At 43.9% G+C, this 13,180-nt stretch overlaps 1 protein-coding gene across 1 annotated transcript in view; it reads left to right on the forward strand.

Moving 5' to 3' along the window:
- bnc2 (basonuclin 2) overlaps positions 1 to 13,180 on the forward strand; it is a 161,436-nt gene continuing 148,256 nt past the window's right edge. The window contains exon 1 of the mRNA XM_037116991.1: positions 1 to 513. Coding sequence (XP_036972886.1) covers positions 511 to 513 — 3 coding nt within the window. The 5' untranslated portion in view covers positions 1 to 510. The remainder of the gene's footprint in view (positions 514 to 13,180) is intronic.

Here is a 13,180-nt window from a genome sequence, read left to right on the forward strand (position 1 = left end):
TCTTCTTTTTTTTTTTGTGTGTGCGAATTTCTCAAGGTAGGACAAGCAGCTACAACTCAGCTTCTGGCTGTCAGCGATCCCCCCACTGTCTCCTTGACTTGTTAAGTTTACGCTTTGGGGGGAAAAGGAAAGAGAAGGAGGGGGGGGGACGGCGCGTCGTGGTCGTGCGTTCCTCTCCAAAAACGTCTTGACGCGCGTTATTTTTCTTTTTTTTTTTTTTTTTCAGAGAGGCATCCCGGACACATGAGGTGCTCGGGATAAAAAAAAAAAAAAAAAGAAAAGAAAAACGAAAAAGAAAGAGAGAGGCTGTTTCATCGCGTGTGCCGAAAAACTGTCATACACGCCGATGAGAAGTTTGTGAGCGGGGCACCGACAGCGATCCACCTCAGACAGCGTGCTGCACTGAAGAGGAGAAAGTTCCCCACTTGAGGGCGAAGTCAGACTTTTCTGAGGACGCCAAGTTCGAGAAGTGCCAGGAGCCCCGGGGTCTGTCAGATACAACATGCAGCAATGGTAAATATACATTTTCAGCTTGTGTTCACTTTAGGAAATCAGACGAAACACACAGATCTGTTCTGAAATATGGACTTGGTAACTTTTCTTTTTTCTTTCTTTCTTTCTTTTTTTTTTATAACTTCTGCGCCGGTGTGTCATCAGAACTCACCAGAGCGGATAGAAAAGTTCACCAAGAAACTTTCCCGAGTTACTCTTGAGTATTCTGAAATACCAACACTTGTTTCTGATTCATATGGACCACCCGCTGGATGCGTTAATACGCCTGCATTTATAAGAACGATGAATTTCATCTGCTTGGTTTTCTTTTTTTTTTGGGTTTATCCTTCCCTTTGTTTTCTCCTCCATCTTTGCCTCACAAAACCAATAATAATCATCGTAGGAATAGGAAAATGATCTGTGTGGCACCCGACGCGCAGGAAACACTTAATGTAACTTTATAGATTTCGTCACGCCTTTAAATTGTTACTCATTTCTCTGCTCCCCAAAGACAAATTGAAAGACTTTTGCTTGACGTCTTCAAGGAGAAATCCCTGGCTGTAAAGAAACGTGTTCAGTTTTATTTTGTTGTATCACACATACATGTTGGGAGACACTTTATGCAACCTGTAGATTTTGGGGCCTGCGTATTCACAAAGTGGTACAGACAAAACGCTATAATTCAGTGGGATCCAGTGCAGTGTCTTCAGGTGGCAAACACACACAAGCGGGGCTGATGAAAAAAAAAACCAAAGTGTTAGGGGTGTTCACTTGAATAAAACGTGAGCGGACTTCATTTCATAGCTGGCAGCAACATTTCTCAAGTTATTTTTCTGGGGCCTAAATTCCCTCCACTGAGAATCCTGCTTCACCTCTCTGCACATTTCCTCCTTCTTTATTTTCTTTTTCTGCAACGTTTTATTGATTTCTTGACATATGCTTTTTCTTGTTTCAGTTGATTTTCTTTGTGGAAGTTGTTTCTTTTATTTCTTTATTTTATCAGAATTGCTCTGATACATTTCAATGCAAACAAAAGCTTCAGGTGATTTTTCTTTTACAGTTTGCTTTTTTTTTTTTTTTCTTTTAAACAAATGCTGGTAACTGGAGCTGTGATGCAACAACCTCTGTGATTTTAAACATTCGCCTCAGTCCCTGTTAATGCGTCTCGGGGAGAACTCAGAGGGAGCTCCCGGCCAACCTGTGACAGTGAAACACAGGCGGAGAGCACGCAGAGGCATTTCGTGTCAGCGTAAGACATTTCAGCGTGGACATCTCCGAGTACTCCGGGAGACAGGCGAGGAAGGAAAAGGGAGAGGGCTCGGAAGAGTGAAACAGCGAGGGAGAGATTGAGATGAATGGCCTCACTTAAAAGCACCACAATAGTACCTTCACACTTTCATCAGTGGGATGTGTGTGAGATTAATGCCTAGCACTGTGTTTTGGCGCTGGTCTGAGTGTGTGTCAGGGATGTTTCATGAGCCCGAGCTGGTGCTGCAACCACACCGAAGAATGCCAATTTACATTCCTGGAGTGTCATTTCATTACTTTTTATCTCCATGCTGCTTTCTCTCTCCGCCCGGACCGGTCAGGGATCCGTGCAAATTCAAAATTTCCCTTTGAGTTAAATAAAGCCGGTATTCCTTCCTGTCTGTCTCTCTCTCCTGTTAGACGCGTATTACATTCTCAGAGTTAGAGAAACAAGAGAAAATCTTAAACCAGCAATATAGAGAAAACAAAAACAACGAAAAAAAAAAAGAAGAAGAAGGCAGGACAACAAAACCCCAAGTAAAATAATGTCGAGGTAAACGTCCTCGTTACGCTCCGAGCGGACGCCCTCCTCGGCTCGTCCTGTAGCACTGCTTACGTGAGGTCAAAGAAAAAAAGTTAAAGTTGTCAGCGAGGCTGCAGCTGGGTCGTGATTCCTCTGGGTCTGTGGGAATCAGAGTGGGGGAGAGTGTGTGAGAGCGTGTGTGTGCGGGGTGAGAGCCACTGGTTAGTCGGTTCAATAATCTGCTGGACAGGTAGGCCTGTGACGCCCCCCTTAGAGAGGCTGCTAATGAAGAGAAAGGCTGCTTAGTGGTGCTCTGCTCTGACCCCACCAACCCTCCCTGTCCCCCCTGCTGGCTTCCTCTGATTACTGCTCACATCGAGAACTCCTTCCTCCTCTTCTCCCTCCACTCCATCCTCTCTCTCTGTTTCGCTCTGGTTTTCTTGCCTTCTTGCCGCCTGCCTCCTTATGTGAAGAGAATGGGTGCTAAGTGCATAAAGGGGTCTTGTGATAACCCGTTTATATATGTATTTTTCCTGCTCTGAGCTCCTGCTCCTTTACACGTGTGCACTTAATTATTTTCATATTTGATGGGATAATTCTGAGATAGGCTCTATTTGACCTTCACGTTCCTGCCAATTTCCCACGCAGTTTTTCCACCGCGACAGGGCCGTACTCTTAATGTTAAGACGTGTATGTTTCACTGCGGACATTAGAAAGCGGTGTTCCTCCGTCTCCCCTCTTCTCCGCAGATGATACCCATCAACGTTTCTGCATCACCCTCGCAGCGTTTCTACTTTATCCAGGAGTGGGTCACTGCTGCACAGATATGGCCTCTCCTCCTTCTCCGTGTGTCCTCAGCCCCAACAATCTCTTGAGCGACTGATAGTGTGTCTTGGCAGTGACGGAAAAGGTAATATTTTGAGAGGGGGGAGGCGGGGGTCGTACATCTAGTGGTGGCCCGAGATGAGAATCTTTGAACAAGACACTGCAACCCGAGTCGCAGGCTCCAGCGAATAAACAGAGACACTGTGAAATGTTAAAACAAATTGGATCGCGGGACTCCTAATTTAATAACGGGCACAGCATGAGACACACTTGATTTAAAACAATACACATATGGTAGACATAATTACATTTTTGTACCTCGGCACACAAAGTGGGAAACTGAATCTTCGCACACTTGCGCTCGTGAAAACTCTCTAATATCCTCAGAACACATTATGAAATTTGGCCCGTGTTCCTGTGATTCTTAAGTTTAAGAAAAAAAGAGAAACAAATAGCCGTAATGAATGTAGGGTTAACAGCTGTTATGACATGAACATTTAAGATGTGTTTAGTCTTGTACATATATCTCTAAGAGTTTTAATCTGCTAAATGATAGTGATATTGTCTCGGCGATGAGATGGCAGATCACACTCGGAGATGGTGAGTTAATCAGATTAAAATCAGACTCACCGCTACGAGCTGTGTTTAAACTGTAAACTGATACTTGTACTTACATGCGTTAGATTTTTTTGTGCCATTTTTTTTTTTTTCTCTACAGGCTTCATTTCGCATGCTAATCCAAACACGATCGTATTCCTGAAGGAAAGGAGTCGGGGAAAACTTTGGTCTTAGTACATGAACACACCCAGTGTGTGCAGAAGCCACACACTCCCTCGGCCTCTATTTGTTTAAAGTGAGAAATGATAGAACACATTTTGCACAACTCGGCCTTTCGAAATACACCCCTGCTGCATTTTTCTCTCCTCCCAGACACAGTCATGATTCTTACATTTTCAGCTGTAATTTGGGGTGGCCTTAATTAATTCTGTCCAGAACTAATTACCGGCAACCTTGTAAAATAAACACTTCAGTGTCACTGGGTGGCAACTGTCCGATCGGAGGGGAAATTACATTTCACTTGTAATCCATACGTTCTTCGGCAGAGCTACAGTATAATTCATGTCGACACTATAGAAATACCAGAGACGCTGGACCTGCGTAACGAACAGGAGTATAGTTGTAACCAAATGGCTCAGTTGGGAGGTATAGGGTTATGTGGTATAATTTATATTTTATAGCTCCCTCCTGCACCGACTGCACTCCAGAATAAAGTTGTTCGATTTTGTTCCATGAACAGTGAGTGAGAAAATCTGGGATTTCACTTGTGATGGAAACTCCAGACACCACTTTGTTCCCTGCTTTCTTCTTGTCTTCTTTATTTTCCTGTTGAGTCTCATTTCTTGCTTTCAGATAAAAACACGCCAAACCGCTTCTATATATTTTGTATACAGGGATGTTTGTTTGTGTGACTGTGTGCATTTCAGTTTTCTTTCTTTCTTTTTTTACTTGTGGGTGTGTATATTAGTGGCCCATGCCCCGGTGGCTCAAAAGGCATGGAAAGATCTCCTCAGGCCATACAGGGTGATTTGATTAAAACAGAATCATTTGCCCTAAAGGTGTCTTTTCTCCTCCCTCCAAAAAAGCTGGTGGAAGAAATCTGATATGACAAGATAAGTGGTGGCTCATGAAAAATTCCTGAGGACTGAGACGTAGCACGTTGGCTTTGGAATTATGGCCCTGAGTGTTTAGTTCCTTGCTAGCAACCGTGCCTGACAATGATATTTTTACCTGCATGGTCTTTGAAATGATTCCTCTCGTTCCCAATCCAGATTTCTCTCATTTAAAACGTGTGTACTATCCAAAAGAAGGACAAAGTCAACTCCATGCTTCATTCCAGACATTTTCTCCTCCAGACAGCACCGCATCCATCAAAATGCCAGTTCAATAAGAAAAATAATCATGGTGACTTGAGGAACCATTAGAGTAGTTTTGAAGGGCTGAAGAGTTTAAGCCCAGTTGTCATAATTAAATGTTGGCAGCTAATGTTTCAACAAACTGCTACATTCAAACTTGTAGAAGTGATACGTACCATATTGATATTTCTCCAATACGTGTCATATCACATTCACATTACATGATTATGACCTGACATTTATACTGGGAGGTGGAGGGGATGGTGTTGGAGTTAGATGGAAGGTTGCTAAGCCAGTGACTGGAGTTCAAGACTGTGAACCAACGTTTGTAAGCCTCAAACCAAAGGATATTATTCAAGTGACATCAAAACAATTTCCAGTTCCAAAAATGATATTTTTGAGGGTAGATCGTGACATCTCCACCTGTGTTTGTGGAGACGAAAACATATTAAACAAACAAGAAAGATGTTTTTCTTACCCTAATGACTGGGATCTGTGTCTTAACCTAACCAGATGATGAACAAAGTGTCGCAACATGAAATTGAAAACTGAACTTAAGCAAATGTACAGCTGCAAAATAAAGAAAAGTTAAGTTTCAACATGTTCCGAGTTTAAAAAAGGACACTACCACTAACATTTATTCAGGCAATTTGGTTGAGTGGTTGAAATATTTTTTTTGTATTTCAAGCAGGCTTTGTACCATTAACAGGGTCTATAAGGTTGCACATTTACTCTGGTGGGGCAGCACTCTGACTTTCTATTGTACAGTTTGGGCCAGTCTGGATAACCACTTCTCTATAACCCTAGTAATGGTTGCGGATATGGCTGCCCAGTTTCCACCTTCTTTTATCACGCAACATGTGAGATGATTACCTGTGATCGAATATCGATCAACGCTTCCCTTCTTCCACTTGTCTCGACATGGCGGCAGGTGATACATAATGGGCAGACATTGGAGGCAATAATGTCTGCCCTCCATCCCTCTCCCAACAACAGACGTCAGTTAGAAGGAAGACACTTTCCTGATCTTCCACCTGTAACCTATGAGCAGATAAACAGTTCCACAGATGCCATCAGCTTCCCCATACCTCTATCCAGCTACCTACACCTACACCTGACTCCCATCCTGTTGGATGGCTTTAAGCTGGCAATGTCGAAAGGCCCAAGCAATCAGTGTCCTTGCAGTTCTAGACTGAGAGATGCAAACAGGGTGTGTGGACAGCCAGAGCCCTACTGGCTATGTGATGGTACTCTAATGAAGTTGATCAGGCTGGCTGGGTTACACTGAAGGATCCTTGAATGCACACTCTACTCAGAGTATGTATTCTTTGGAGCCCCTCTTCACTGGACAAGTCTGTCCTGATCCAATTTTTAGTTTTGTTCACTTTTACTTGGAAACAATTTCTGACTCCAACTCTGTATTTTCTTATGTCACTACATATAAGTTGCTCATTGTTCCTCCCTTCAGAAAGTCCTCATACCTTAAGGACTGAATAGGTTGACTGACAGTAAAGGCAGACTGGACCTTCATCATATGAGCGCACCTTGGTTGGGTTAAGGCAAGATGACTACTACATTTAGAAAACATCATGGGTTGACTTAAAATAGCTACATTACTTGTATAACCTCAGTTATGAACCAATCCACGCTACTTAAGTTAAAATGAACCAACATTGACCGAATACGAACATCAGTCTCCTAGGTCAAAGCATTTTATACTTCTTTATCTGACATCCTCCTTTGTTGTCGTGATAATTACTGCAGCCAGTAGAGGTCGCTGCCTGACAAGATGTGTAAATATGGGTCGTAATTAGCTGCATTCACAGTCGACTTACATGGATGATTTTATGAAAAGGAGGGTGCGCTCCTTTAACCGGTTGAAGTTAAGATATGGTCATTTGTCTTAAACTAGATGACAAACCTTTTTTGGTACCATATGTGCTTTGTGCTCCATCACCCCTTCAATCCTTCATTTCTGTGACTGTCACAGAAAGTGTGGCAATCAATGCTGTTCCTTGGATTGCAGCCATTTAGGTTAAGGCCAGTCAGGATCGGTCTCCGGTGCCTTGCCTTCTCCATCCTGCTGCAGTTGCTGCTTAAGGTCATAACTTTGCTTCCTGTTGGTGTTGGAGTAAAGCATTTCGGTCAATCCCCTTCTCAACAACATAGTCCATTACAAAGCAACTCCTGCGTGAAAGAGAGATCCACTGAATTGTTGTAACTTAGTTCATTGTGCACAGGTGGAACCCTCAAACCTTGTTAACGTGTGCCTCCATGAGTTGCTGCCTTTGTGAATACTGAATAGCCCTTTAAACAGTCAGTGCCAGGAAGTGTTGGTGAGTCTGTCCTGAATGGCAAAAGCATCACATGAAAATTTCATTATGCTACTTCACAGGAGTGATTTGGCAAGCTTATAGAGCCCATTAGTGGGCTCTACATTTGCTCATAGAACAAGGGTTATGGTTGTGTTACCTTTACTTTATGCATGCTTTTCATAAAGCATAGCATAGATGTTTATGTTGACTTCCTGCCTTTGAGTTAGCCAAGTGTTTTGCTGCAAGAAGATGCATTAATGTCTTATACCCAAGATTTGTGTGTTTGCTGCAATGTCAGTCATAGTTTGGAACAAAGTACCGATAAGGTTAAGTGAGTGAACATGGGAACACTCACACCGCAAATTCATAGACGTGTCACACGTTAGTAATGCAAAGCTTGTTAAAATATCATAAACATAATGTGACATTGTTTACGTAGCTGATGGCATCTGACCCATTTGACTTCCACAAGGGCAGATATATACTCATTGTGTAATAAATCCAACCAATTTGAAAAATACTGCATTCATTCATACTCATTTTTTGTAAGTTGAATTAAACGTTAAATCTGTGTTAAAGACGTGTTTATTTCACAAATGTTTCGTTGGCTACACGGTCAGAGAGGTGGAAGACAGAAGTGTAACAAATCACTCAAGATGTATGCAAGTGCTCAGTGACTGGGGTTTGTTTCTGTTTGACAGTTTTAGTGTTCTCGAAATAAATTATTGCCCTTCCCTGGGACATCTTAAAGCCGAATTGATGTTGTGATACAAAACCTACCTCCAGACAGTTGTTTGGAGTTTCTTGTAAGAGCTTGACTTAGACTGTATATTCTTTGTATTTCTTATCAACATTAGGGAGTCATTTCAGTTTTTTTTTTTAAATTTCAGTTATCCATCTTAATGCACTCTTATTTGAGTCAATACAGATGTGTCATTTTACTTGCCCCTATACATGTGACCAAATGGAGGGCTGAAGCTGATGCTTGTAACACTCTGCTCATGCATATGTTCAGGTAGCACCACATGAAACAGTAGTTATTTGGCAGTTGGTATGGTTGTACAGTGTTAGGTCTCACGTTATGCAACTCAATTTGAATGCTACCATGACGATACAGCACATGGTACTGGAAGAAAATGTGACCAAGTTATAGCCCTGCTCCACTCTCACAGCTGTATGAAGCCAGCTGGCCTGTTTCTAGCAGGATCGAAGAGCATTTGTTTCCTGGACCAGTGGTTGACGGGCCTGGTATAAAAACTCCTGTTGGTTTAAATAGCTGGTTGACTGCTGATAGACAGCATTCATGTACATGTTCTTTTGATGCATAGAGAGAAGTAGTTAAAACTGTCGCCCACTTTTTGTCATTGTTGTGAATTTGTCTCCATGTTGGGAAAATACAAATCTAACAACACAGCAGCAACATTTTTTTTAAACATACAGTAGTAAACAGGTCTGGTCTATACAGTATGTAGGAGTTTATTATTGTTATCTTGATTTATTTTACTTGCCACGTGTCCTTTCCATGTGAGACGACATTTTTGCAAATATTGTTCTGTAGTAATTCTGATTCTGACCAGTCGTGTAATTTTGTCTTTTCCTGCATGAATACAGTCCTCAGCTGTTCACCTCACATCTGGCTCTTGTTGAGCTTTCAGGTTGGGGAATTAGTATTTGAGCGTGGTAACATTAATCTGTGTGTTCATGTCAGTGTGTAGTAAACTGCGTGTAAATCCCATATATGCTGGGTCAACAGGGAGCAGTTGTCACCTTGGTTTTTCTGTACTTTACTTTCACCAAGTTTTATCTGACAATGATTCTTATTCAAACATATGGGCAGTGTTTGAAAGACATTTGTAACCTTGGGCACTGAATGGATAATCTAGCCTCAGTCGCCCAGTGTTTCTGAGGAGTTTGGACTCTTTATTCTGGTATGAATGTCATTGATTTTCACCATTACTTTTTAAAAAGTCAGAGGAGGAATTCAGGGCATTGTGTTTGCATTTAATAATGTGTGGAATGTGTGCATACATCAAAGAAACTGTCTTCCTGAATGCATCAGTCATTTCAGTCAATACCCTCAAAGGACATTTTTATAAAGCAACGATGATGGCCAAGTTTTTATAATGTTGATAGCATATGCAACGGTGGACTTCAGGGCTGGCTTGTACTTCCATAATTTTGCATGCCCACACCCATGGAAACAAAGACTATAGTTGGATCTCAAGAGAGAGAACGGCCCCTTTCTCTCTTTTGGATCGAGTGACTCAGATCACACTCTAAAACAAGGCAGCGCTGATGAAATCTCAACCTCAATCCTGTTCATAGTCTGTTTCTCACCTAAAATGTTTCCAGAAAAATATTTACGTGTTATGTTGAGATGTAAAATCATACAATTTGCGGCGCATAAGTAGCTCGAATCTGACCTGTGGCCCCTGTATGTGTGCGCCTTTCCACTACATACACAGCCCAGTTTTATTCCATTCCAGCTGTGAAATACTTCTTTAAATTAGACATATTATGCTCATTTTCAGGTTCATAATTTAATTTGGGTTCCTACTGGAAAAGGTTAACATGCTTTAGCGCTTAAGCTGCACTGTATTCCACTTATTGTCTGAGATGCTCACACACACCTGAGCCAGCACTGCACACAGTAGCCGTTTTTTTGCGTCTAGGTCTGCGGAATTAGACACAAGGCGGTAAATTGGTGGCCAGTTTGACACCTCGGAGGGTACACTTTTTTCCACCTCCGTTGCTATGTAAATACGAGCTGTCGGTGTGCCAGCAATTGCGTGAGATGGGCGAAGGTGTCAATGACGTGCACTGTTGTGCGATCCACAGCCGGGGAGTTTTAAAACCAGGAAGCAGCTGATCACAGCAGTCAGTCCATCACCTCATCCGCAGACGTGAAGATGAGCAACTGGAAAGCCGCTGAGATCCGGGAGGTGCCAGTGTCTCCTCGGTCTCTGTAGCTGTCTTCGTTGTCTGCTTGTTGCTATAGCGGCAAGCAACCAACGGTCGCTACTTTCAAATTAAAAGCCCCCCGCTAAGAATCCTGTTTTAAACTCCAATCGGGTGCAACGTAAAGCTCTTATTTTGAAGACAAATTCGACCTGCTTCATTGTTCACGCCGAACTTCATGCCACCTTTTCTATCTGAGCGGGGCTTGTGTCTCCTGTTGGCTCAGCTTCCAGTTAGCTTCACTCCTACAGTGAATGTAGGCATATAGCACGCAAATGTGTGACATGGTGACATAGTCTGATGTCAAGAAGTCATGAAATTAAAGGCGTGACCACTGGCGAGCTGTTTCAGGAGCAGTGTTTGAAGAAGAAGTCCCATTCCTGTTTAACTTTCCAGACCTTTTGCGTGCCGATATAAATCAATGACGGAAAAAAAAGTTAAATGCATGATAGGTCTCCTTAAATTTCGAGTAACAAAGCCCTCTACTGGCCACAGTAATAATGACTCATGCCAGACGGAAGCAAAGAAGAAAGTTGAATCTTTTCGAAGGCACATGTGGAGGAGGTCATGGTGGTTTTCATGGGACACTGACGTTCAATTCCTGTCTCTAACCGACAGTCAACATTGGTTTCTTTTAACTAGGACAAACCCAAACCACGACGTAAGTTCTAAGTACCCGTTTTAAACCAAGCCGTGCTCTAACCAAGTTGTGTTTGTGTCTAAACCTAACCAAACCTTAGCCAAACTGTTGTCACTTCATAAAACTTCTAACTTCCAGATGTCTTCCGTAATGGTTATGGAGGGCACTGACTGCTGAACCAACGCTTAAAGTGTTGTTGATGTCAAAATATGTCCTGGTTATGTAATGGTGATGTTGGTCAGACTTCATGCGCCTACTGAGAGCCAGTGAGGTCAGCCTTGTAACCACTTTAAACTGCTAACCATGGCCACTACACACCTGCAACCAAGCACTCAAGATAGTTAGACAGTCGTGTTGTTCGCAGCGGGTCTTGACCTCGTGGTTTGGCAGGAACACATGGTTTAACTCTGTAGAACTGATTTGATGTAATCTAATAGAAACTTCCTCCTCTGGTCTGATGCCACGTACTAAACCCGACCGTGACATTTACATCACTATCCCTGAGGGACATGCACGTTTTTAATTGATTAGGCTTCACCTATTGGCTGCACCGTGCCGCGCAATTCATCAGCACACACCTGGATGACATGTTCGAAGTTCACCCTATGATTGCTGGTGACAAAGTTGCTATTTATGGTGCTAATCATAGTAATTAAGCAGTCTAAGGATGAAGGGGTTTTGTGTGTTTGTTTTGCGTCTTAGTTCACTTTTCCTGTTCGCGGGGGAAACTTAATGCTCGTAAACCGAGGGCGCGAGGGGGCACATCTGCATGTGTGTGCGTGTGTGCGCCTGCGTCTGTGGCCGTGTGTGTTTTCTTGGAGCTGAGGGTTAATCTGCTGACAGGTAGTGTGTCAGGAGGGGGGACAGTGGCGCTTTTGAGACAGACACAAGAGACGAGCCTCAGAGAGCGGGAGAGAGAAAGAGGGCCTCTTTCATGTGACTCCGCATTCCACCAAGGCACAGGCAGGCAGAGGCACAAGACGAGACATGCGTCCCCCCTCGTCACTCCCTCTGCCTCCTCCCCCGCTGCACCCGCTCTCCCGCCCTCGCCTCCCCATCCAGCCTCCACCCCTCCCCTCTGCCGGTGACCTTAACATTTATCAAAGAACCCCATGCTGGAATTCCGCTTCAGCATCTGTGTCCTGGTGGGAGAGTCAGACACGCACACACACACATGCGCGACACACACACCCACGTAAATGTGAGTGCACACACACACACACCTTGTTGCAGAACAATCTGTTTTGAATATTGTGGCACTGTGGAGGTGCTGTCCTTGTTGTTCCCTGAGCTCAGGAGGCTGGCCTCGAGACACTCACACACAGAGACGTGGACACATGCTTGCACACACACACATTCTCTCCTCCTTCTTGTTTCTTTATTGTACCTCCTGTCACTTTGTCCTATTCATTTAACCTTTCATTAGAGCCAGCAGACAGCCCTGTGTGTGTCTGCACAGCTTCAGGAACAATGCCAAAAAAGCCCCACTGTCACAGTTATTAGATTCCTCCGGCCCCCTTTTACCCCGGCAACTCAATATTGAGAGAGGGAGAGAGCGAAAGAGGGAGGCAGGATGAGGGAGCGGGGGAGACAGAGAGGAAAAGGGAGTGCATGCTTGATGCTGCCACCCAACTCCTATGGTGAAGGATCCTCTTGACTTGTCAAGGACATGTGCCACATGTTGATAGTAGACGGGGCTCAGACAGAACAAGGAAGGGAATGTTAGGCACGACGGAAAAGAGGGAGACGGAGAGAGAAGGGGAGGACAGGCGTGGTGTGACTGTCTTGTGCTGTGGCAAGCAGCACCCTGGAGGAGTTCGACTGTAAACACAAACAGTTTGTGGAGGAATTCTGCTTTTAATGGGCAGCCAGGAGGGGCACTCGGTTCTCCCAGGAAAGGACAGACGGGTCAGCGCCTCCTCCCCTTCCTCCTTCTCTGACTGTCTCTCTATATCTTCACTCCTGAATGCCGTGCCACGAGAACAATCATCGTTTCATGAGCCCTGTTGGAAGTGTTTGTGTTGTGCTCGAAATTAAATAAGCACTTTTTGCATTTGCACAGCCGTAACAGCATTACCTTTAAAGTAACTCTCAGGGGAGCCCAGTGCAGTCCAGTCCAGCTCGGCTGGGTGAAGCTCTGTGTAGGTCAGTCCAGCCCAGTCAGCAGACAGCAGACAGTGATGCTCCTCTGGTAATACATTAGCTGAAGTGAATCAGGGCCTGGAGTGGAAAGGCATTGGTCACTCTAGCGGGGGGGTGGGAGGGG

Source organism: Acanthopagrus latus, chromosome 1 (assembly GCF_904848185.1).
Source record: "Acanthopagrus latus isolate v.2019 chromosome 1, fAcaLat1.1, whole genome shotgun sequence".
In the NCBI taxonomy this organism is placed as follows: Eukaryota; Metazoa; Chordata; class Actinopteri; order Spariformes; family Sparidae; genus Acanthopagrus; species Acanthopagrus latus.